This window comes from Lissotriton vulgaris, chromosome 5 (assembly GCF_964263255.1).
Source record: "Lissotriton vulgaris chromosome 5, aLisVul1.2, whole genome shotgun sequence".
Classification (NCBI taxonomy): domain Eukaryota; kingdom Metazoa; phylum Chordata; class Amphibia; order Caudata; family Salamandridae; genus Lissotriton; species Lissotriton vulgaris.
The window spans coordinates 182,793,897-182,819,679 of record NC_141693.1 but is presented as its reverse complement, the minus strand read 5'-3'; the positions used below and the strand labels follow the sequence as shown (position 1 = coordinate 182,819,679).

General features: G+C 46.9%; 2 protein-coding genes across 2 annotated transcripts in view; one reads left to right on the top strand and one right to left on the bottom strand.

The window, feature by feature from the left end:
* Positions 1 to 25,783, bottom strand: part of LOC147710431 (ER degradation-enhancing alpha-mannosidase-like protein 3) — a 353,737-nt gene that overhangs the window by 77,409 nt on the left and 250,545 nt on the right. The gene's annotated exons all lie outside the window — the stretch shown is intronic.
* Positions 5,236 to 7,050, top strand: LOC147710432 (uncharacterized). Its single transcript, XM_086921119.1, has one exon. It carries the CDS (start codon positions 5,236 to 5,238, stop codon positions 7,048 to 7,050), a length of 1,815 nt encoding a protein of 604 aa, XP_086777245.1.

Here is a 25,783-nt window from a genome sequence, read left to right as displayed (position 1 = left end):
GGCCTTTCTACTATATCGCAAAAAGGGCACAGCCTAACTGGCTTCACCGCTGCTTTTTGTTCCTGACCTCATTTGCCCTAAAATGGCTGAGTGGGAATATTTCCAGTGGTGGAAGATGTCCATTTAAGGTAACCGCAGAGGTACTCTGGTCCCACTGCTTTTTGGGGGTGCCTGGGTGTCCATCGTGACCACCCGCATAAACTGGTGTTGTCATGGAGGTGCACCGGTGTCCATCACCTACAATTAGGCCACTGTTTTGCAAGACTAAATGTGTACGGTGCATGCTTTCACCGCAACATCGCCATAATTGACGTTCTCTGCTTCTGCTTAGGATTAGCATTTTTCTGTGCATCCCACACCTACATTTGTGCCTCTATGTGCAGTTTTACAGGCAGCATGTGAGAGTTTGCTGACATGCGGGGACACAAAGCGCAGAGATATCAGAGCGCTTTACATGAGCGCCAGAGTGCAGGGGGCGAAGGCAGACACGAGAATGGGGAGCCGAGGTGTGAAAGGCCAAAGGGCCAGAGAAACACCAGGCCCCCTGCCGGACTCACGTGGGGGGGAGAGGAGCTAATGTCTTTTGGCGCCTGTTTAACTGCAGCCGCACCCGGGCCATAGCATTAATGTTCAGTGAGCCGACCAGTACTATGTTTGTAGGGCAAAGAGGTTTAAGTCTTGCACCTACATTTGTGCCTCTATGTGCAGTTTTACAGGCAGCATGTGAGAGTTTGCTGACATGCGGGGACACAAAACGCAGAGATATCAGAGCGCTTTACATGAGCGCCAGAGTGCAGGGGGCGAAGGCAGACACGAGAATGGGGAGCCGAGGTGTGAAAGGCCAAAGGGCCAGAGAAACACCAGGCCCCCTGCCGGACTCACGTGGGAGGGAGAGGAGCTAATGTCTTTTGGCGTCTGTTTAACTGCAGCCACACCAGAGTACTTCACGGGCTATAGCATTAATGTTCAGTGAGCCGACCAGTACTATGTTTGTAGGGCAAAGAGGTTTAAGTCTTGCTTTGGGACCACTACTAATGCATGGACATTTGGGACTTATCTCAAACACTCTGCAGGATATTGCATTTCCCATTTTAGTGAAATTCAAGGGGAAATCGTCGACTAGTTAGTATTCCTTCTCATTTTGCCAGTAAGTATGACCTTATGTTTGCTCTGATGCTCTATTGCGCTGCTTCGCAATGAAACTGTGAGCGACTCCACACACTTTCTAAGTGCGCTTTTTCTTGGGTACCTTTTGCAGGACTGAAGTAGACTTTTTACAAGCATTATGAAACGGGTCCACAGAGAGGTGGTGCAGGGGCATTGCTGTACAGGTCAGCACACACTGTTATTATATCCTGCATTGTCCTATCGACCAGCCCTACTTTACCTTCTTTCCTACAGTTAATAAGCACTTGAAGGCACTGTTCGTTTTCGGAAGCTGCTGCTTTGCCTCTGCACCAAGTTTATTATTTGTGTATGTCATGAAATGATGATCTGAGATTTCATAAAGTAAGGCCTTTCTACTATATCGCAAAAAGGGCACAGCCTAACTGGCTTCACCGCTGCTTTTTGTTCCTGACCTCATTTGCCCTAAAATGGCTGAGTGGGAATATTTCCAGTGGTGGAAGATGTCCATTTAAGGTAACCGCAGAGGTACTCTGGTCCCACTGCTTTTTGGGGGTGCCTGGGTGTCCATCGTGACCACCCGCATAAACTGGTGTTGTCATGGAGGTGCACCGGTGTCCATCACCTACAATTAGGCCACTGTTTTGCAAGACTAAATGTGTACGGTGCATGCTTTCACCGCAACATCGCCATAATTGACGTTCTCTGCTTCTGCTTAGGATTAGCATTTTTCTGTGCATCCCACACCTACATTTGTGCCTCTATGTGCAGTTTTACAGGCAGCATGTGAGAGTTTGCTGACATGCGGGGACACAAAACGCAGAGATATCAGAGCGCTTTACATGAGCGCCAGAGTGCAGGGGGCGAAGGCAGACACGAGAATGGGGAGCCGAGGTGTGAAAGGCAAAAGGGCCAGAGAAACACCAGGCCCCCTGCCGGACTCACGTGGGGGGGAGAGGAGCTAATGTCTTTTGGCGCCTGTTTAACTGCAGTCGCACCCGAGTACTTCACGGGCCATAGCATTAATGTTCAGTGAGCCGACCAGTACTATGTTTGTAGGGCAAAGAGGTTTAAGTCTTGCACCTACATTTGTGCCTCTATGTGCAGTTTTACAGGCAGCATGTGAGAGTTTGCTGACATGCGGGGACACAAAACGCAGAGATATCAGACGCAGCCGCGTAGCTAAGGGGGGGCGTGGGGGGCGGTCCGCCCCAGGCAGCACCTTTTTTGAGGCGGCCGTGGCCCTGACTGTCTGGAGGCAGAGGCCCGGCCGTTGCTGCGGCTTGTGACTGTAGGGCGGCGGAATAAAACACATCACATAGAGGCAGAGAGAGAACTGAGGGGTAGAATAAGAGAGCCAGCGACAGACTCTTCCTGAATTTTTAGTGTCTTTCGATATACCAAGCTTTAAAATAAATACAAAAAAAACAAGAAAACAATGCAATTCATGACACACGCACTTAACCATAAATTGTGGCATTAAACCAATTTTTAAACATGGAATCAGAGAGCAGGTCTGAGGTTTGCACCCCAGAGGATGCGCATGCCTGATCGATCGCGGCAGGAGAAAAGGAGTTTCCCCAGTTCCCTCCCAATCCAGGCATGTCTCAGAGATGCTCCTTCATGTGCTCACTCATCGGTCACACGCCCAACACCTTCTGAAAACATCAGACAGTCAGAAAGTTTATGAGAGCGCGCCACAATCACAGCAAGAACCTGAGCCAGGCCGGCAGTCTCAGTGTCTCAAACAGTGCCACAGATCACACAAGCACTTAGCTGATGTTGTGACACACAAGCGCTGCCGTGCTCACAGCCGGGGAGGTGCCACAGATCACACAAGCACTCAGCTGACGCTGTGACACACAAGCGCTGAATGTGAGAGAGTATATTAGGGACATTTTGAAGAGAAATGCAGTGTTTATCTTTTATGCAACATCCATCAAAAAAGGTTATTTTCGCTCAAAACAGGACCTCACATATTAGAAGCAGTAATATTAGTGAGAAGCTGCTGTTTTAAATATTGAAAACACAAGTCACTATACCTAAATATTAGATATAAACACATTTACAATTTGGACGAGTATGCTGTGCACTGTCAATGACCTAGCCAAAGAGGTCATGAAAAATCTGAAACTGGATCTTAAATTCAAAGTTATGCGGAACGGGGGCCCCCAAAATTCGTTTGGCCCAGGGCCCCCAAAATCCATCACAAACTACCATTCCATCTCATCGCAATTTCACCTGTGAATCATCTCACTGAGCCTGTTGGCAAGCTGCTTTCATACCCGGCCTATTCCATGTTCTGTAAAAGGTTTGTTCTGATGTAATAATCATTCAGGAGCAAGGACGTATTTGCTCCACTGTAAGCATTTTGGAATATGGGAAGTTAAGTCTAATTAAGCATGCTTAGTAGTTGTTTATGTTCACTTTCTCTAACATAGGCCTGCTCGAACATAAAGGCTCAGTATAAGTGTAGTTAGTAATTAGCTGGAAAGATAATTTCTTGTGGTAGGAAGGCTGAGGCTTTTTACCCTGTAACTGATGCCTACTGTACAGGAGACCGCCCTGCAACGATGACTGGGCCAGGCCTCACCCGGACTCCCAAGGTAGCTCTCAGAAACTTGCAGTCACCAACCCATCTCTGAAGTAAACTGAGAGCAGAACCTAAATGTGCCCATGCTTCCAAATGCACAAGTGCTGGAAAACTGCTGGCTCCATTTAAAAAATTTAAAATGTGCACAACACTCAAATTCTTATACAGCGGAACAACCAAATATGCCTGCTGTAGTAAATCACCCTCTCCCTCAAACCCAAAACAGAGTAAAGTTAACAGTCTGAATCCCGATCTCGGGTCCACCCAAACCCCTCATCTTGCCAGTGCAGGTCATTATTATTCGGTAGTGAGGGAGCGCTGCATGCGTGGCATTCCTTGTTAATAAAAAAAAAGGGGGAAAAGCAAACTCCCCTTGTAGAATGAAGAAACGGGTGTAGTTACTAGCAGACTATTGCATCCACTGTATGAGGACTGTGTTTGACCCTATGGCTCAGGTAAATCCCGGCAGGTCCACCCATTCTAACATCCTTCTGAGGTCGATAAATGAGGACTACCATTAAGTTGGCCTTCAATAGACTTTTGTGTTTCAGCCAGGGGACACCTTCGGGGGGGGGAAGCGTGCACAAATGCACATGATCGATCCCCTGCATGGTCTCCGTTCCCCCTTCTGTTTAAGGACTGGAACACATACAGAAAGAGCATCTGCCAGACACAGCGCTGCAATAGCAAAGTACGGTCTCAAGCGCTAGGTTAAACACATTGTAGCAAATGTCCAATTCGATTGAGTTTTACATTTTTAAAACGGACCTCCCCCAACTCATGAGAGTTGTGTACCTTCGTTGAAGCAGTGGTGGTGATTGTGTGCAGTGCGCTCTGACCAATCTATTCTGTATTGTTTGCCTTGTATTTCATATTTTGCTTATCCAACAAGAAAATTTTACTTAACAAGGCTTTCTTGATTTCACCCCTTCTTAGAACCCCTGCATCTCCATTCTGCCAATTGCTAGAAGAATCCACCCCTCCACCCCGAAATTTGACTGTAGTTGCACGTCTGGGAGCTATGTAAGTATATTTACACCACTGGTCGTTATTACTGTTGAACTGTATTTGAATGTTTCATACTGGACACATATGGATTCAACATTCCCCTTTCATTAAGCTGAACATTCTCCTGACAATAGGTTACCTGACCTGCATCTGTGTATACATTGCATTCCTTTGCAATTTTATAAAGCGTGAAATTGGCCTGAGGGCTTTCGACCACCAAGTATTAATCACTTTTAGGCAAGATGGAGGTTAGCTAATTTGCATACATCCAGAAACTAATTCTTTTTTTAAAGCATGATGGTTTATAAGCATTTAGGGTACCTAGGATACAGATTTTTAAAGTTTTAAATCAAAAGCTAAAGATAAAATGGATCCTTATGCTATGCCTCAAATATGTGTTCTTCAATTTCACCAATTGGTTGGCAGCCTGTTCAGTGGCATCATTTTCTCAACAGTACACAACCGGTTTCTAAGTGTCTTTTTTCATGATCTACTTTGCGCAGAACAGAATGCCCCGCAGAATAAAGACGGCAGAAGATTATGTGCTGGAAAACAAAGATTTCATGGTTGAAGAAGTGCGTGGCCAAAAGATGTTAATTTGCAGGTTTTGCAGAGTGACTGTCCCAATAGTAAGTGGGAAAACTGCAAGCCGAATTGCTGAACATCTTGTCACCAAGACCCACTTGAAATTGAAAGAGCCACCTAATAGCGACAGCCTTTGCCAGATGTCTCTTGCTGAGACAATGACCCGCTTCAAAAGAAAACGTGAGGAAGAAAAGGATGTGGCACATGAATTTGTACGTGCCCTAGTGCAATCTGGAACCAGCTTACACCAAGCTGATGGACCGGTTGGGAATCTATTCCGCAAGCGTGCACCAGCATTCAAAACATTACCAAAAACAACACAAATGTATGAGAAATACCTACCAGAGGTGTTCCTTGCAGATATTGAACATATTTCAGAGTTACTCCAAGGTGATGTGAAGATCTCTGTTACCATTGATGAAACCCCAGAGATGCGTGGCGACCCAGCAGTGGCAGTGCTAATCACATTTTGTGATGCAAAAAATGGATGGCACAGACGTACCATCATGGCAGATCTGGATGTACTGGAAACATGCAACGCAGTGTCACTTGGAATGCTGCTGCAGAGAGTTCTTACCAAGTTTAACAAAGATTGGAGTGACATTGTTTGTATTTGCAGCGATTCAGCTACTTATATGAAAAAGTTATGTGATGACCTATCAAAAGCAATGCCTGAGCTGAAGTGTTTCCCTGTGAGAGATCCTTGCCACTTGCTAGATGGTATGCTGAAAGCAGCATTACAATCTTCTGAGCTGATGAAGAATGCTATTGATTTTGTAGTACATTCAGGCGCACTGTTTCGTTATGCGCGGGAACTCAAACGCAAATATTTCTCATTTTGTGTTTTGTGTGGCAGCAAAGAAAGAATCATCCCAACTGTGTCATTTAGTAGGTGGTTCTCAGTACTAGAGGCCGTGAATGCAATATTATCTATGTGGCGACCCCTTACTGAATTTTTGCTTAGTGATGATGCAAAAGGCAAGAAATGTGAGGATCTTCGGGTGCATATTGATAGTGATGTCAAGAAAAGTACACTGTACTGCATCCTTAGATTTTTGCAGGAAAACATGACTGCTGTAGTGGACATAATAAAAAAACTAGAGTCAGAAAACACCCTTGTGTACCAAGTGTTCAGTATAATTGGTGTTGATGTCAAACATCTCCTCGAGAGTAGGCTAGACGACACTTTTAGTGACTTTGGCACGGCAACATGTTCCCTGTTAGAATGCTTGCCACTTGAGAAGCAAAGAAGTGTTGAAGACCAATTCAGGAACTTTTATTTTACCATGCATGAGAAATGGCTATCTATGATGCATAGAAATGTCCCTTCACCAACCATGGCGTTTGAAGTCAATGAAGCCTCACTTTGGTACGCTGCACAAGTGTTAGATCCATTCCGTAAAGGGGAATTTTCTCCGGACTTTTCAAAGTACAGCTTCATTTTTGACCGCTTTAATACCTCTGAGGGCATGTGCACCCAGTTCAACGCGTATGTTGCAGAACCTGTCCCAGAGAATGTCAACCTTGAGGTGCACCAGTACTGGCATGGGAAGCTACGTCAGTGGCCAGAGTTGGCAAGTTGTGTACTGGCTGTTTTGGCGTTGCCAGTCTCAAGTGCCAATGTTGAGAGGGCATTTTCACAAATAAAAGTGTACATGGGAAGGAAAGAGAGAGCACGAATGACTAAAGAATCTCTGAAGAAATATTGTATGGTCTACTACAATAAATTTGACTTGTGAAAATGTATTTGAACTTCATATACACGTACATGCACTGTCTATATGCCATGCATCAATGAAGAAAGCCAGCAAAATAAAAGCAAAGCGTTTCATAAACACCGGAAAAACACCGTTTCAGTTGTTTTTTATGGTGCGAAAATTTGAAATCACTGAAAAGCACTGTTTTTTTCAGGTATTGAAATCACTGGAAAACACTGACAAAACACCACCAGAATTTACCCAAAATAGAAACTGAAAACAGGGAAGCCTAATTATCGGGCATTGAACCTGGCCACCAAGAAGAACCGTTACCCTCTGCCCCTGATTTCAGAACTCTTGGATCAAGTCAAAGATGCCAGTGTGTATACAAAATTGGATTTACGGGGGGCCTATCATTTGGTGCGCATGGCCGAAGGAGAGGAGTGGAAAACTGCCTTTCGAACCAGGTTTGGTTTGTATGAATATCAAGTGATGCCCTTCGAGCTCTGCAATGCCCCCGCAGCGTTCCAGCATTTTGTCAACGATGTGCTTCGGGAGTGTCTGGATCTTTTCGCAGTGGTCTACATCGATGACATCCTTATTTACTCCAACAGCTTAGAGGAACACGTTCATCATGTGCGAGCCATCCTGAAACGCCTACTGGAAAACCATCTATTTGTCAAACTGGAGAAGTGTGTCTTCCACTCTTCCCGAGTGGAGTTTTTGGGCTTTGTTTTGTCTCCGGAAGGAGTAGCCATGGACGACTCTAAGTTGCAAGCGATCAAGTCTTGGCCGGCGCCCAGATCTGTGAAGGAGATCCAAAGTTTCCTGGGATTCGCCAATTTCTATAGACGCTTCATCTTGAACTTCTCCGAGAAGGTGAGCCCCATCACTAGGCTACTAAAGAAAAATGTGCGATTCGTCTGGGAACGAGAATCGGAGGAGGCGTTTCAGCAATTAAAAGAAGCGTTCGTGACAGCCCCAGTACTGCAACACCCCTGTTCGAGTGAGCCCTTTTTCATTGAGGCCGATGCATCCAATTTGGCCATAGGAGGAATCCTGTCACAGCGCCAGAAGAACACCGGGCAGCTTCATCCAGTGGCGTACCATTCCGGCAAGCTTACCCCGGCGGAGATAAACTACTCCATTGCTGACAAGGAGCTTTTGGCCGTCAAAGAAGCATTCAAAGTGTGGAGACATTATTTGTTGGGAGCGAAACATGTAGTCACGGTTTTCACAGATCATAGGAATCTACAGTTCCTCAAGTCAGCGCGCACGCTCACCCCCAGGCAATTGCGTTGGTCGCTCTTCTTTGCAGATTATGATTTTGTCCTCACTTACAAGCCTGGCTCCTCCAAGGGAAAGGCGGATGCTCTGTCCCGTCTGAGTATGGGAGAGGAAATCAAAACCAAGATGGAAGGATTCATCATTCCGGAGGAGAAGATAGTGGCCATAGCTGTCGAGGACGATTTGGAGGCCCGAATAAAGGAAGAGTTTTCCAAGGCCGAATATTCAGATTGGGAATCAGGTGGTCCAGACCGCATTGTGAGAAACCAAAGTCCCTTTTGGCAAGAAAAGATGTTTGTCCCCAGTGAGAAATTGCAAGGTGAAGTCATTCAGCACTTTCACGACCATCCGCTAGCAGGCCATAGAGGAGCGAAGAAGACCCTGGAATTAATCAAGAGAGCCTTCAGTTGGCCCGGCATGGATGCTCAGGTGAGGCAGTACATCGCCACTTGTGAGCCCTGTGTTAAGGGTAAAAGTATGAGACAGTCCCCGCAGGGCCTGTTAATGCCGTTGCCCATTGCCCCGTCTCCTTGGCATTCAGTCTCCATGGACTTCATAGAAGACCTGCCATCTAGCCAAGGGTATTCCGTCATTTGGGTGGTGGTGGATATGTTTACCAAGATGAGCCATTTTGTCCCTTTGAGGTCCCTCCCCACAGCCTCTCAGTTAGCTACCCTGTTTGTGGATCACATTGTGAAATTACATGGGGTTCCCAAGGTGGTTATCTCCGATCGAGGCCCACAGTTTGTCTCTCGATTTTGGAAGGCTTTCCTCAAGGGTCTAGGAGTGGACTCCCGTTTGTCCACCAGTTTTCACCCGGAAACGGATGGACAGACGGAGCGAGTGAATCAGGATTTGGAACAATATCTCCACTTATATTTGATGGATCAGGAGGGGGAATGGCCCTCATTGTTGAGTACGGCAGAGTTCGCGTACAACAATGCCGTCCATTCGTCTACAGGATTTTCCCCTTTTTATCTGAACTCGGGTCGGCATCCTAACATGCTAGTGGGTCGGGTAGACGTGGAGGTCCCAGCAGCCGAAGAGGTTATACACGAGCTACAGAAATCCTATCAGTTAGCCTCTTCCAATCTCCAGAAGGCCAAAGATGCTTACAAGGTACAGGCAGACAAGAAGAGAAAAGAGAGTCCAGTGTATGAATCAGGAGAAAAGGTGTGGATTTCCACTAGACACATGAGGTTGAGAGGAAATCGAAAGTTCCAACCTAGATTTGTGGGCCCCTACCCTGTGGTGCGAATGATAAACCCAGTGAGTGTGAGAGTGGCTCTCCCCAAGTCATTGAAGATCCATCCTACGTTTCACGTGTCATTGATTAAAAGAAACCCACCTAACTTCAGACGTGTCCAGCCCCCAGCTCCAGTTCAAATTCAGAGTTCAGAGGAATTCGAGGTTAAGAGGATCCTAGACTCCAAACTCAAGAAAGGAAAAATCTTTTACCTCGTGGACTGGAAGGGTTATGGTCCCGAGGAAAGGTCGTGGGAGCCCAGCAGCAACGTTCATGCCCCAAGATTGGTCAGCGAATTCCACAAGGTTCACCCCCAAAAACCCAGGGAGGGGGCTTTGGTGGGGGGTACTGTCAGGACTGTGCCGACCCCCAGCAAGAGACCCCTGTCAGTCCCGGCAGCTAGGGGAAGATTTCCTGTTGGGAGGCTGTTCCCGCTTTGGGGTTCCTTGCAGAAATTGGCTCATGATCACGGCTGGTCGGAGGAGTAGCTCGCCTCCGGCTTGTGCCGCCATTTCGATGCAGTTAGCGTTCTAGTCTTTTTCTGCAGTCCGCCATTTCCTAACGCCGCACGTTCTATGTGGCGCACTTCAACTGTCCCTTTCCAGCAGTTAGACGCCCTGAGTTAGGCTCCTGTCAATTCACCGCGCTCTGTCATAGTTTTCCCGCAATTTCCAGTCAGCTTTCACAGAGACTCTGTCCCGTTACCCTGGAAGCGTTTCACGCTTCGTTCCTGAGGATTCCTGCATTCCCGGTTGTGTGCCTCTGACTTGACGCGGCCTGTGTCTGGCCGTGCGGACTCTGTCAGTCAAGCATTCCTTGTCGGAGTTTCGTTCCAGTGGGCAAGTACCTTCCGCATTGTCTCAGAACCCCGGTAAGAACTTTCATTCTTCAGACTTGCCGGTTCTGTCGTAGCCCAGTGCTTTGCCCGTCATCTATTCAGAACCTTCAGAGAATGCTTCCAGAACTGTTCTGAACATCCAGTTGTGACCAGACTTTGAGTGTTCTCCTTGATTTCGAAATTCGTCAAGTAAATGAGAGTATATATTATATGCATATGGTAATACTGTTGTCTACCACCTCTAACCTTCACATCATCTTTGCAACATCTCTAAACAAGCAACAAGAGTACCAACCCTCACCTCACCTTGGGACTCATTAAGAGAGAAGCTAACTCCACACATTAACCAGGTATGATTGAGGAGAGTCGAGAGTGAGTGTGTCGCCCATGATTTATTAGAACGTTAGTAATGTTCTGCTCCCTGTTGCAGGTGTTCCCCAGCCACTCCTTCCAGAGGTAGTACGAGGCACCAGTGTGGAAGACTCTCTTTGTTGTTTGTTATCCACTTCCCCTTTCCCTTCCATTCCTGGGCTTGGAGCAATCCGGGTGCAGGGGTGTTTGGGAATTCGGAAACTAGCATCACTGAAGATAGCCGCTCGCTCCCACGGAGATCTGGATATTTCAGGTACTGCTTCTGACATTTACAATCCATCTGGCAATGCCCGCTTTGGAGATGGGATTGCCTTTATGTGTGGGAGAAAACGCAACAAATAGCTGTTTTGTCTTTCTGAAAGTTTGTGTTCTTTCTATATAGTACAATATAGCCCTTCTAACATCCAGTGTATGTAGGGCTCTTTCAGCAACTGTTTGTGGTTTTGGAAAGAAAACCGGTAATTCCACTGACTGATTGATGTGGAATGCTGAAATAACCTTCGGTAAGAATTTTGGGTTTGTTCTAAGAACCACTTTATTTTGGTGTATCTGCATAAATGGTTCTTGAATCGTAAAAGCCTGCAGTTCACTTACTCTTCTAAGTGACGTGATAGCTATGAGGAAGGCCACCTTCCATGTGAGGAATTGTATTTCGCACCTATGCATAGGTTCAAATGGTGGCCCCATTAGTCTGGTAAGCACTATGTTAAGATTCCAGACTGGGGAAGGTGGTCTTCTTGGTGGAATGACTCTTTTGAGTCCTTCCATGAAAGCTTTAATTGCTGGTACTTTAAACAGTGACAGATGTTGCCTCTTTTGTAGGTACGCCGCTATGGCTGCGAGATGAACTCTGATAGAGGTATATGCTAGGTTACATTGCTGTAAGTGTAATAAATAGCAAATGATTTGTTTAGTGGATGCGTCCAGAGGGTTGATGTGCTTACTGTTACAGTGTATAGCAAACCTCTTCAATTTTGCTGCATAGCATGCTCTGGTGGTAGGACGTCTTGCTTGTTTAATGATTTCCATGCATTCTGGTGGTAAATCTAAATACCCAAACTCTATGACCTCAGGAGCCAGATCGCTAGGTTCAGTTGTTTGGGATCTGGGTGCATTATTTCTCCATGGTTCTGTGTAAGATGCATGGGTAATAACCTTAGCTTTTGATGTGGTACTTGTGAGAGTTGTAGCAGCGTGGTGAACCACGGCTGTCTTGCCCACGTGGTTGCCACTAGTATCATTGTCATTGAGTGTTGCTGCAGTTTCCGAACCAGTAATGGAATTAGTGGTAGAGGAGGGAACGCGTAAGCAAATTTGTTGGACCAATTTATCCACAGTGCATTGCCCTGGGACCTTTGGTGTGGGTACCTGGATGCGAATTCTTTGCATTTTGCGTTCTGATGATTGGCAAACAGATCTATCTCTGGTTGCCCCCATTTTTGGAAGAATGGCTGTAGTATTTGGTCGTGCAGCTCCCATTCGTGTACTTGTTCTGACTGTCTGCTTAGGATGTCTGCTATTTGATTTTGAACTCCTGGTAGGTGTTCCGCTAACAGGTAGATCTTTTGAGGAATGGCCCATCTCCATATGTCCTGTGCTAGTCTGGACAGTTGGAGAGAGTGTGTCCCCCCTGTTTTTTAATATAATACATTGCAGTCATGTTGTCTGTTCTGATCAGGACTGCTTTGCTTGTTATTTGCATTTTGAAAGCTTTTAGTGCTAGAAATATTGCTAATAGTTCTAGGTAGTTGATGTGCAGTTTCTTTTGCTGCACACTCCACTTCCCCTGTACTGTGTGTCTGTCCATATGCGCTCCCCATCCGGAGAGCGATGCGTCCGCTGTTATTATTACTTGTGGAATTGGCTCTAGGAACGACCGTCCCTTGGAAATGTTTTCTGTGTTCCACCACTTCAGAGAGCGATACGTCCGGTCGTTTACCAACACCAGATCTGTAATCTGACCTTGAGCCTGATTCCACTGTGTCGCTAGACACTCTTGTAGTGGGCGCATTTGTAGTCTGGCATGTGGTATTAGCAGTATGCAGGAGGACATCATGCCTAATAGTTGCATAAACACTCGTGCTGGTAGTGAGTGTTGTGGTTGAAATCTTTGTATTAACCCGACCATTGTCTGTACTCTGATTGGGTTGGGGTATGCTATTGCCTTTTCTGTGTCTACTGTAGCCCCCAGGTATTGCTGAATCTGGTTTGGTTGCAGGTGTGATTTTTTGTAGTTCACCGTGAACCCTAGGTGGTGCAGCAATTGAATTGTCTTCTGTGTGTTGTGAAGACATTCTTCCTTTGATTTGGCCTTTATTAGCCAATCGTCCAAGTATGGGAAGACATGTATTTGTTGTCTTCTTAGGTGTGCTGCCACCACAGCTAGGCATTTTGTGAAAACTCTCGGTGCTGTTGTGACACCGAACGGAAGGACTTTGAACTGATAGTGTTGTCCTTCTAACACAAACCTTAGGTATTTTCTGTGGGCTTTGTGAATTGGGATATGAAAGTAAGCGTCTTTTAGATCCAGTGTAGAAAGAAAGTCCCCTTTCTTCAGTAAAGGGAGTACTTGTTGGAGCGTGACCATGTGGAAGTGCTCCGAATTTATGTAAGCATTGAGAGGTCTGAGGTCTAATATTGGTCTTAGGGACCCGTCCTTTTTGGGGATCAGGAAGTATAGAGAGTATACTCCTGTTCCTTGTTGATCTTTTGGGACCTTCTCTATTGCATGCTTTTGTAGAAGTGCTAGAACTTCTTCTCTTAACAATGTCAGATGATCTTGACTCATTGGACGCTGTTTGGGGGGGATGTTTGGTGGGGTAGCTGTGAGTTCTAGGCAATAACCATGTTGGATAATTTGTCTCACCCACTTGTCTGACGTGATGTTCTCCCAGACAGGTAGGAACTGTGATAGACGTCCCCCGACCGGTGTTATTTGGTCAGGGGGGAGTTCTATGAAGTCACTGTTTTGGTGTTGAGGCGTTGCGGTTGTTATTATTTCCGCGGCCTCTACCCTTATTGTTGTTACCTCTGTAACTGCCTCTTGAATTACCTCTGGGTGATGTTGGTGTGAAAGATGTGGATTGCTGACTCGTTCCTGTGTTCTTTGAGCCCCCTCTATAGGTGGATCTACGAAAGGAACCTCTGTGTGTTGGCTGTTGCAATGCTCCCATTGACTTAGCCGTTTCCGTATCTTTCTTCATTTTTTCTAATGTCTCGTCCGTGCTTGAACCAAACAATGTCTTCTGATCAAATGGTTTGTTCAGTAGTGCTGTTTGTACTTCTTGTTTGAATCCTGAGATTCTAAGCCATGCGTGCCTTCTTAGCATGACACTAGTGTTAATAGACCTTGCTGCAGTGTCCGCTGCGTCTAATGCACACTTAATGGAAGTATTAGTTATTATTTTACCTTCCTGTATTAATTGGTCTGCCTTCTTCTGATGTTCTTTTGGGAGATGTGTGAGAAGTTTCTCTAACTCATCGTAATGTGCCCTGTCGTACCGTGCGAGTAGTGCTTGTGTATTGGCTATACGCCAGCTATTCGCTGCCTGTGATGCTACTCTTTTACCTGATGCATCTATTAACTTCGACTCTTTATCTGGTGGAGGAGTCTCTCCTGTAGATAATGAGTTTGCTCTTTTACGAGCGTTTGAGACCACCAGCGAGTCTAGAGGTACATGCCCTCTAATAAATATTGGGTCCTTTGGAGCCGCTTTGTATTTTTTATCAATTCTTGGGTTTAACACCCTGGCTCTCACTGGGTTTTCGAATATTTCCTCTGTGTGAGTAAGAAGACCCTTCAGCATAGGAAGAGTACCTGATGTTCTCTGTGCATTAGGTAGAGTCTCTAACAAGAAATCCTCTATTTGAGGTTCTGTATGCATATCTAGTTTGTGATATTTTGCTGCTCTATTAATGAGCTGCACAAACCCTGTGTTATCATCAGGTGGTGAAGGCTTTGAGGGATATAGCTCTGGGTCGTTGTCCTCATCTGACCCTACATCATAATTTTCCCATGGATCTTCCTCATCTGGGATAGTTTCGTCATCCCCTTGAGGTTCTCCCTCCCCTAGATCACTGTCTACATCTGACTGAGGTGTAGCTGGTCTTGGTGTGGAAGGTGTAGGAATATTTGGCCTATTGTGAGGAATAGGAGAAGAGGGTGTGACTCTAGGACGAGGAGAAGCAGGAGGAGTTATATTCGTCCCCATTGTTCTCTTTTTTGAAGGAAGAGGTTTATCTTCTGACTGTTCACTCTTTCTCTTCTTCGTGACCACTTTCCCAGTTTGTGGATCAATAAACAAGATCTTTTGTTTGGGATCTGTCTGTTGCTCCTGAATCGGCACCGAGGGTCCTGGTTCCGAGAGCTGTTTTTGTTTTCGATCGTCAGATCTTGTTGTTTTTGACACCGAATGTCTGCTCAATTCCGACTTTCTGGGTATCGAGTGTCTTTTGGGCGATAAATCATATTTATGTTTCGACATGGAATGTTTCGATACCGAGCTCCCCTTTGTATGTAGCCTCGGTGTCGAAGTCGATGTCGCCCTTTTCTCGGATCCGACATGGTGGGAGTCCGAGTGTTTCGGTTTCCGTTTCGGTTTCGTTGCCGGGCCCGAGGGCGGGGCGTCGGAATCTTTTTTCAGCGGTTTGACCGGGCCCGAGGGCGGGGTCGTTACCGCACGGGGTCGGTTTTTCGGTAAGGGGACGTCGTCACTCACGGTTTGTTGCTCGAAGAGTTCTTCGACCCCCGACTGGTCCCCTTCCGACCCCGACTGGTCCTCTTCTTCCTCGATTTGTTCGTCTCCGAACAGCTCCGGGATCGCCTCCGCCTGCATTCTGGAAACCTCGTGTCTTCGAGCTCGACGATTTCTAATCGTTAGCTTGGAGGAGAATGCTGCGCAGGCTTCGCAGTCCCTGGATTCGTGTTCAGGCGATAGACAGAGGTTGCACACCTCGTGTAGGTCCTTGTGTGGGAACTTAGCACCACACGTTGGACATTTTTTGAATGGAGTCCTTTCCATGGACTCCGGGCTTGACTGCGTCGAGAAAGGCTTCCTTTTCTTCGACGTAGATCCAAGTTTTTCTCTTCTATTTTGAATTTGTAACGCGTCTGAATGGAAATGAACGCGTTCGATAACAATACCGTCGAATTGGAAAGGGAATACGCAACGAAAAATCACTTTCTTCTGAAGTTGATCTGGAGCGTCTCGATCTTCATCCGAACCCGATGGCGGAAAAAAACAATCTAAGGATGGAGCCGATGCCCATGCGCACTACCAACCAAGGGAGGAGTCACCAAGATACAAAAGACTCTCCAAGAGAAAAACAAAGTGCAATCATCCGAGCCCAACACCAGATGGCGATCTATTCATAATGTACCATCTGCAGCCCATATGCCTCGAACATATCGTTACCGAAGGTAAGTAACTTGTGCATCTGAAAGAAACAGGTTAGTGTTGGATTCCTTACCTTAAAATAGATACCCCAGCAATACCAACCCCGGTGGTGGGTCTGCAAACCAAGATCACACCAGAAAGTCCTGGAGAACGGAACGGCCGAAAAAGCCATCTCTCCGGACTTGGCTGTCCAGGCAGTAGTGTCTAGCAAACGTGTGAACGTAGCTGCCCGGCAGATGTCCTGCAAGGGGACTCCCCGACCCAGGGCAGTAGTAGCTGCCATGGCCCGAGTGGAATGGGCGCGTAGCCCAACTGGAGGCTCCTTCTTAGCCAAGGAGTAGCAAACCTTGATGCACAAGACGACCCACCGAGAGATGGTCCGTTTGTGCACCGCCCGTCCCTTCTTAGCGCCCACATAACCAACAAAGAGCTGGTCGTCCACCCGGAACTGGCGTGTGCGATCTAGATAGAAGGAGAGTACACATTTTGGGTCCAGACGGTGGAGCCTCTCTTCCTCTTCCGAGGGATGCGGAAGCGGAAAGAAGGTGGGCAAGGTGATGGACTACCAGATGTGAAAGGCCGTGACTACTTTGGGCAGGAAAGAAGGACGAGTCCTCAGAACAACTTTGTCCGGATGGACAGAGGGGAAAGGAGGTTTTGAAGATAGAGCCTGGAGCTCACTCACTCTCCTGGCAGAGGTGATGGCAACCAGGAATGCAGTTTTAAGAGTCAGAAGACGAAGAGGACAGTTATGAAGTGGCTCAAAGGGAGCGCACATCAGATATGTTAGAACAAGATTCAAGTCCCACTGAGGCATCACGAAGGGAACAGGAGGAAACATGTGTGTGATGCCTTTCAAGAATCTATTTACAACAGGGGACTTGAAAAGAGAAGGCTGATCTGGAAGCCTTAAGAAAGCTTAAATGGCAGAGAGGCAGGGACGTAACACAGGCCCCCGCAGCCCCCGCAGTGCGGGGGGGGGGGGGGCCAGGAACCTTTACTCTGGAGTGGGCCCCCATCCACTTCCGAAGCCTTTTCGCAAGGGCTTCAGGAAAAAACACAGCAGGTGCTGCCTCGCTGAAGCCTGTTGTACGGGGGATATCCCAGCTCAGTGAAACAAATAAAAAACGAGCAAAATGAAACAATGTTGGCAGAGGGGGCCCCCTGGGTAAACGGGCCTCCATGTCTCTTCATGCCAGTGATGAAGGAGAGCCCAGGGTGAGAGAGGGGAAAGACAACGCAGGGAAGGAGAATGAGTAAAAGCAAGCACTTAAAAGGCACAGGTGGGAGAGAGAGAGAAGTGCAAAAATTAGTGAGAGGTAATAAAGAACAGGTTACAGAGCGAGGTAGAAAGGTGGGAGAGGTGAGAAAAAGGCAGATGAGAGAAGAGACAAGTGTCAGACAGAAATAGACGCAAGACAGCAGCCAGAGAATTAGAGTGGAGGGGCGATAAAGATGCAGACATGTGAGAAAGGAACAGGTTAGAGAGACAGAGAAGAGACAGGTGTGTGAGCGATAGACAGGTGAAACACCATGGGGAGAGATAGAGGGGAGGCCAGTTAAAAAGGTAAAAAAGAGACTGAGGGAAGAAAAGTAATAGCTGAGAGAGAGAAAGAGAGAGAGAGAGACAGAGTGAGTGGGACGGGGGTTGGTAAAGAGACAGCCATGTTGTAAATGACAACTGAGGATGAATGTGTGGAGGAGACAGATGTGAGAGAGATAGTAGACAAGTGAGAGACAGTTATTGAGAGAAGGGAAGAGAAGAGAAGTGATAGAGCCAGAACAGTAAGAAAGAAAGACAGCTGAGAAAGACAGCCAGTTGTTGGGAGGGAGATAGGTTAAACACAGATAAGAGGTATGGAAGGCGAGATTTGTGTGAGAAGTGTAAAGAATATAGAGGCATATGGGAAAGAGACAGCTTAAAGGACACACAGACGGGGGAGAGGGAGAAGGGCTGGGAGGGGAAGACAGGTGAGTGAGATAGAGAGTGATTAAGAGAGAGAAGTGAACTAGACTGAAGAGTAGAAGAGACAGAGATAGGGAGGAGACAGGCAATCGATCAAGATGAAGAGAGGTGAAAGTCAACTGAGAGAGGTAAAAAGGGGTACAGATAAGAGACTATAAAGAGACAGCCAAGAAAGCAATAGCCTCAAGAGAGCATTAGTAGTCACAAAAGAGAGGAATGAGAAAGACGTACAGGTTGGAGAAAGAGAGGTGAGAAAGGGACAAGCTAAAAGAGGAAATTAAGCGACAGCAGGTGTGAATGGGGCAGCAGAGAGCGATAAGGAGGGGCAAAGTGATGGTGCACATGATCAAGAGACAGGTAACAAAGAGACAGTGGGGAGAGAGATAAGGGTAAATTAAGAGACAGGTACAGATGAGAAAGAACAGAGAGGGTGGGAAGATATGAGAGAGCATGGTGATACAGAGACAGGTTAGAAAGCCTGCAGAGGGGGAAAGAGATAGCAAGTTTTGATAAAGGGACAGGCATTATATAAAGAGACAGATATAGAGAAGAGGTAGAAAAAAAGTAATTAAATGATAGTTATGTGAGTGAGAGATAGCTGAGTAAGAGTGAAAGAGGTAATAAAGAGACACACACACACACACATATATATATATATATATATATATATATATATATAATCAATAATTAACTGATAGGAAAAGGTAGCGGTGATGATAAAGAGACATGAGGGAGAGGTGAGAGAGGAAAACAGGTGACACAGAGACGAGTAATATGGAAGGGAGAAAAGACAAACAACCCAGTGGAGGAGAGATGACAAAAAGCATGGAAGAGAGGACAGAGGCGAGGGTGAGATAAAAGACAGAGAAAAGGAGTGGAAAACCATAGGACAGGGAAGATGTGAAGGAGAGAGTAAAAAGAGAAAGCTACATGAGGGAGAATATTAGTAGGGGAAGATTCAAATGGGTAGAGTAGCAACAGGAAGGGGAAACTTGCAGAGGAGTACAACACAAAGAAGAAAACTGAGCATGTCCTATTACAAATATAGATAAACATTCTGGTTTTCTATTATGGAGAATGCGCATGTATGTAGAGTGGTGACCACTGTACCAAGAACAGAATTACCCGGTAGAGAAGTAACTCATCCTTAGCTATATGTTTTCTAGAAATGGCTGGTTTTAAACAGTTTCTCAGTTGCCCAGTTTTCCGAAGGCAATATGCAACATAGGGAAACTACAAAGATGGCAAAGAAGGCTCCACTGGAATGACTTTTACAGTATCTCAGCGAGATAGGTCTCATTGGAGCTAAATATTGCAAATGTCTTCTGGGGCAGCATCTTCGAATGACTTTTTAAAGCAGAAACCACCTTTGTAATAAGTAGCTCTATGGGCCGGATATAGTACCTTTAATTCCATGAAGCACATCATAATATGCTTTCTTCACTCTGTAAATCAATCACAATGCTTGGTGTTGAGCTATCTGGAACACCTTAAATCTGTCCAGCAGTTATATTGCCATGAAGGACATTATCATAGGCCATACAAAATAAAACGTTAACCCTCATAAATGCAGCCCTATTCGTTGAGCCCAAGAACGGAACAAGATTTCGGGCCAGTCTGACCCAAACTTTTCACTTCTGTTCTAATTTTAGGACCTAAAGAGAGTGGATGGTCAGTATAGACATTTAGAATCTTAACGGTAGAGATGGTTCATGATGCTGCCATAAGGAACTCTGGCCAAGAGAACAGAGATTAAGATGAAATAGCCACTCCATTTTGTGATATTTCCATTTCTCCGCCACTGAAAGCTGGTTTACTTACTCTCATCCTCACAAGAAGCTGTATTTACTCTCTCTCTCTATTGTCAGACATGAGGGGATGGAATACAACCAACCTCACTCTAAAATGGTGCATGCCTCCTAGCTTACAAGAGGGAGCATCAAACCTCAGGGATGATGGCAGTCCAATTTCTGCCTTTCAAGATTGGTCTTCGAACTTGCCACTACAAATGGTTCTGGAGTGAAATGGTAATCAGCAGTAGAGTTGACCAGCTGCAGACTAGGCAGTGATAGCAAAGAAACCAGAAGCCTGGAGTGACGCACTGCTAGTTGAAATTCTGATCTGAAAATGCCTGGTTATAAAGGTATCTGTATGATGCGGGCTGAGTATAGTAGGCGAGTAGAAAAATAGCACAATGGCACTGAAAAGGCAAAGAGGACCATTTGGAACTAAAAGACTAGGAAATCTAGAAGAGTGGAAGAGTACACACTAAGGGGTAGGCAAAGAGAAAAATGTGGAGCAGTGGTGAGTAGAAAGACAATTGAGGAAGCTTAGAAGAGCTTGAGAGGTTCTGTCCTGCAACAAAACACTGTGGAACACTGACAGTTGGAGCTAAACTCCTTTTTAAGTGTACTGATACTCAAGCATGCTCAAGTGATTAGAGTTTTCTTAAAGGGATTTGCTGTATTCCGTTTACTGACAAGAAGGCATGTGCAAAACAACAGCTAATTCTGTGCTTGGTGTGGTTGCTGATGAAGGCTTTTGGATGAAGGCAAAGATTCCATGATTAAATGTTGCCACTGAGAGGCCACAATCTCTGTGAGCCCGTAAGAATGTGGGAACAGAGCCTGGCGCCTACCTTCCTCCAGATGAACCCTTATTTGGGTGTCATCTATTTAGTGCTGAAAGTCTAGTCCAGTTGAAAGTCAGCCATATACCCATTAAAAAGCAATTGATAAACTGCAGAATTTTGTGGCAGCGCAAAAGCAAAGCTCCCTCACCATGGGATAATTATCTTAATCACTAAACCCAGTCTAAAGTGGATTACAGCCAAGCTTTGTACCTCAAATCCATAGGGAATAGTTCTCCCGTTCCAGAAGAACAGAGTGATTTATTGTTCCATAGGACATGGACAGGTTCAAGCAAAAAACTGACTGTCTTTGTACAAGGCCCCAGCTGAAATCCTAATTAACATTCACTGAATAAGTAAAACTTACAAACATGCTTCTGGATCATTTCATGTACCACTCCCTCCGACACTTGGCTGAGACCGGCAAATAAGAACATGGTCAAAAATTGTCTGTCATCCATGGGAAGACCTTTTTTTAATGTGGGGAGTCACAATATGTTTTAATCTATTGTGAGACTACAACTTGTCATATCAGGGACAGATAACACAACATGCTGCTGGGCAAAGACTCAGCAGTGCCTCACCCAGTGAAAAAAGGAAAAAACATTTGAGTTCCCGACTAGAGATTATTCATATTTTGTGCTGGATTATAATAATCTTGTGTTCAAAGGCAAGAGTCTCTGTTGGTTACCAAACTCTGTGAAGGCAACACGATCAGGAAGAGGCCTGATGGATGAGTAAGCTAACTGAACCCCCTAGCAGCACAATGTTATGACTTCCATTATAGTAGTATAATACAGCTTTTGCCTTTTCCTGTTGCGAATGGAGCTGCAGATGCTTCCTACAACAAGCCCTGCTTTCCTCAAATTCTCTCTCCCTCCATCTTCTTTCTGCTGTTCTACACATTTGTCTTTGGTGATAAATGGACAAACTAAACCAGAGTTTAGACTTTTGCCAAACACGTGATAATGATTTAATAAAAAGCCTTAAGGTTTCTGGTTACCATGTCCCCAAATCCTGAAACAAAGTATTGAGCTTGTCAGTACTCAGTGCTTAGTGCTTTTTGTGTGTGCATTATTTAAGCTTCCTGATGGATTGATTTTCATTCTTGTATCAAGTTGTTTGTTTTCTGGCTCTGCCATTTCCTTAATTAAATAAAAGATCTTTTTAGATATTATGATTTCCTCTCTACCAGCACAAGCATTGCATACACTAAGAACAATAGTAATTTATCGAAGATGCCTCTCTTTCCTGTATCAGTAACATACCTACTCCCCAGTTTACCACCCATCTGGTCAATGCCATTTAGTGTGTGCAGCCTATATGCCTTTTTTTACTTGAGGTACATCACAGTCTCAATCCACAGCCTGCAGGATTTCTGTAATCTGGGAATAGTTCTGCTGAAAGTGTCTATATGTTGTGCCGTTCTGAAAGTCCTTGCAATGGTGATAGGTGAGGGACATAGATTGCATGTAGTTGAGCAGGGCCCCTGCATCACACCTTGCAGGGGGCCCCCCCCTAAGGTTTTGTTACGCCACTGCTGAGAGGAAGCCCTGAATAGAGCCCAGAGCAGTGCCCTGCAGGGCAAGAGAAAAAAGGACAAGGAGAACCTATGAAAGGGGGGCAGAGAGTGGATCCACAGCCTTTGCTGTGCACCATGCCACAAATTTGTTCCACCTGCAGGGGTATACCGTTTTTGTGGACGGACGCCTGGCTGCCAGAATCACATCGCAAACTTCAGGAGGCAAGTCAAATGGCCTCAACTGCCGCTGCTCAATCTCCACGCATGTAGGTGGAGACTGGGCAGGTTCGGGTGGAGGACCGTCCCCTGCTGCTGCGACAGAAGGTCCCCCTGAAGAGGCAGACAAATCGGGGGATCGACTGACATGATGAGTAGCTCGGGATACCAGTATCTTCGTGCTCAGTCCAGAGCCACAAGGATGACTTGGGCCCGGTCTCGCCTGATGTTCTTCAGCACTCTGGGCAGAAGTGGTAAAGGCGTACAACAGACTGCAGCTTCACTCGCAATGAAAAGCGTCGCAGAGCTAGTGCCGCCTTGGAAATTCCAATGCGCAGAACTGATGACACTACGCGTTCTCTTCAGTGGCGAATAGATCTAACCAAGGCTCTCCCTACTGCTGAAAGAGACCTTGGCCACATCCGAGTTCAGACGCCATTCGTGATTCATCATGCACCCGCGGCTGAGTTCGTCCGCCCTGGCACTCAGGGAACCTCCCAGGTGTTGAATTACCAGGGTGACGTCCTGGTGTTCCAGCCATTGCCAGAGGCGCAGAGCCTCCTGGCAAAGGGTCCACGACCCCACCCGCCCTGTTTGTTGTAGTACTACATGGCGGTGGTGTGTTCGTGAACACCTGCACTACACTTCCCCAGACAGAGGGAAGGAATGCCTTCACTGCAAGTCGGATCGCCCGCAGCTCCAGAAGGTTGATATGGAGCCGGGACTCCGCCGGAGACCAGAGGCCCCGATTTCCCTCTCTCCCATGTGGCCCCCTCATCCCAGGAGGGACGCATCCGTCACCACTACATGCTCCGGTTGGTGTAGGGAGAGAGATCTGCCGCTGACCCAATCGCGTTTCGTGAGCCACCACTGCAACTGACTCGCAGTGCCCTACGAGATCAGGACGTGGTCGGAAAGGTTGCCCTGATGCTGTACCTACTGAAACTTCAGGTCCTGCTGCAGAGCCCGCATCCGCCACCTGGCGTGATGCACCAAAAGGATGCAGGAGGCCATCAGCCCCAGGAGCCGCAGCGTCAACCTGACCGAAACTCGGGATAAAGGCTGAAAGATCGGAATCAGAGCCTGAATATCCTGAACCCGCTATTCTTGGGGGGAAAACCCTAAACTGCGCTGAGTCCAGAACCGCTCCAATGAAAAGGAGCTTCTGCGAGGGGCACAGGTTTGACTTCGTCACGTTGATGGAGAACCCCAGCGAGTGCATTAGGTCGGCCGTAGTCTGGAGGTGGGAGACGACTGTCAGGGGCGAGCCCGCCTTCAACAACCAGTCGTCAAGATAGGGGAAGACTGAAAACCCTGATCTGCGCAAGTGAGCTGCGACCACCGCCATCACTTTCGTGAACACCCGTGGGGCGCTGGTAAGGCCGAAGGGGAGCACGGTGAACTGAAAGTGCTTGTGGCCTACCGTGAACCGCAGGTAGCGCCAGTGGGCCGGCAGGACGGGATGTGAAAATGCGCGTTCTGCAAGTCCAACGCTACCATCCAGTCTTCTGGGTCCGGGACAGCCAGGACCTGAGCCAAAGTCAGCATCTTGAAGTTCTCTTTCCGGAGGAAGCCGCTGATGCTCCGTAGGCCCAAGATAGGGCGTGGGCCTCCTTTGCCCTTCTTGGGTACCAGAAAGTAGTGGGTATAGCAACCACGTCCTACTTCTGGCCCAGGAACGCGCTTGATGGCCCCCTTGTCCAAGAGGGCCATAACTTCCTCCTGCAGAAGTTTCAAGTGATGCCCCGACATGCGGTGGTACTGCGGTGGCATGGCTGGAGGGGTCGCCTCGAAGGGGAGGGAGTAGCCCCTTTGGACGATTTGCAGCACCAACCTGTCCGACGTTGAGGTTCCGTGACAATTGTAAGTGGTGTTTTCGACTCGCACGAATATGGTCGAGTCTGGTATCTATGAACCGCAAATGACGAGTTTAGTAAGTGTGCGCAGTTTCGCTGTGCTAACTTAAACAGTTCGTTTGTTATGTGGGTTTTTCGTCTGTACCCACGGGTTCCATCTTAGATACGGCATCCATTTTGTCTCTTGCCCTCAAGTAGCCAGCGAACGGACGATGTCCGCTTCGCGACCCTGGGACTCCCAAGATATTTGCGGAAGACACATGTTCTTTGTAAGTGTCTTTATGACGAGGGGGATGATACTGTAAGGCAGATGGCCCCGCTCGAGGCTCATCTTGCCGTGCCGGTTTATTGTCTCAGCCGTGCATCTCATTAGGCACGTCCCTTTGATGCCTGTATCTCGTGTTTCCCGATACCTCCCCTTTTACACCCTTTCCGATTTCCCCACTGTCTCCGTCTTCCTCTGCACCTGTCTTTGTTCCTATTTCGATCTGTTTTACTGCCGATTGGAATGCACTAATGTTGGGAAGATGGGTTTTTACAGTTGGGAACCGCCAAATGTTTCCGCACTTATGTTCCGGACCTTATGTGTATCAAAGTGACCAAAGCGACCCCTCTGGGGGATAATTGTGGGAACCGGGTTGTAAACCTTTGTGTACCATGTTGTCCTATGGGTAAAATCTGTATAAAAGGAGCGATCCACAGAACCAATTTGAAGCAGTCTCCCCAAGTTGCATGTGTTGTACTTGTCGTGACTTCTGTGTTCCCTGCAGTAAATAAACCTTGAATCTTTGACGCCGAAGGAAGTGTCCCGTGTCTCTGTCATTCGTACGCCGGAGTAGGTTACCCACGAAGGTTTCAGGTGTTGTGCCCTGGCACCGCTGGGTCTTAAAGAACCCAGTCCTTCAGTTGGCGCCCAACGTGGGGCTGCATCAGTGGTACCGGTCCAAGCCCGACGATCGTGAGGAACTTCGTGTGAAATCTCCGAGGGAAGGTGCACTCCGCTTCATCGATCCTGTTGTCGAAACAAGTGGCCCGAAGACTTTTCCCGCGAAGATTCCCGCCTCCTGACGGCTGCGACGGACTGCTGCCCTGACTGTAGACCTGTTTTGGCGCCTGGCGTAGACCTTGGTATAGCGAGACGATTGACGGGCCTTCCTGGAGACACCATCGATCTTTGAGTTAAGTATTTGTGGGTCGCTCCCAGAGTTCTTGGTTGTTGACACTTTAGCGAGTGTTTTTGTTGTTGACGCTGTGTGAGTGTTTTTGTCGGTGACACTTTGCTAGCGTACTTTGTTGTGTTATTTGACGACTGCAGCCGCCAAAAACCGAGGGTATTAGCTCTTTGCTGGGACTTGGTAAATCCCGTAACCCTTGAAGTTTGTGAAACTCGGCTAGTGTGCAAGATGCCTGGTCGTAGTACTTTGTTCAGTTGTTTCAGACCTTGTGG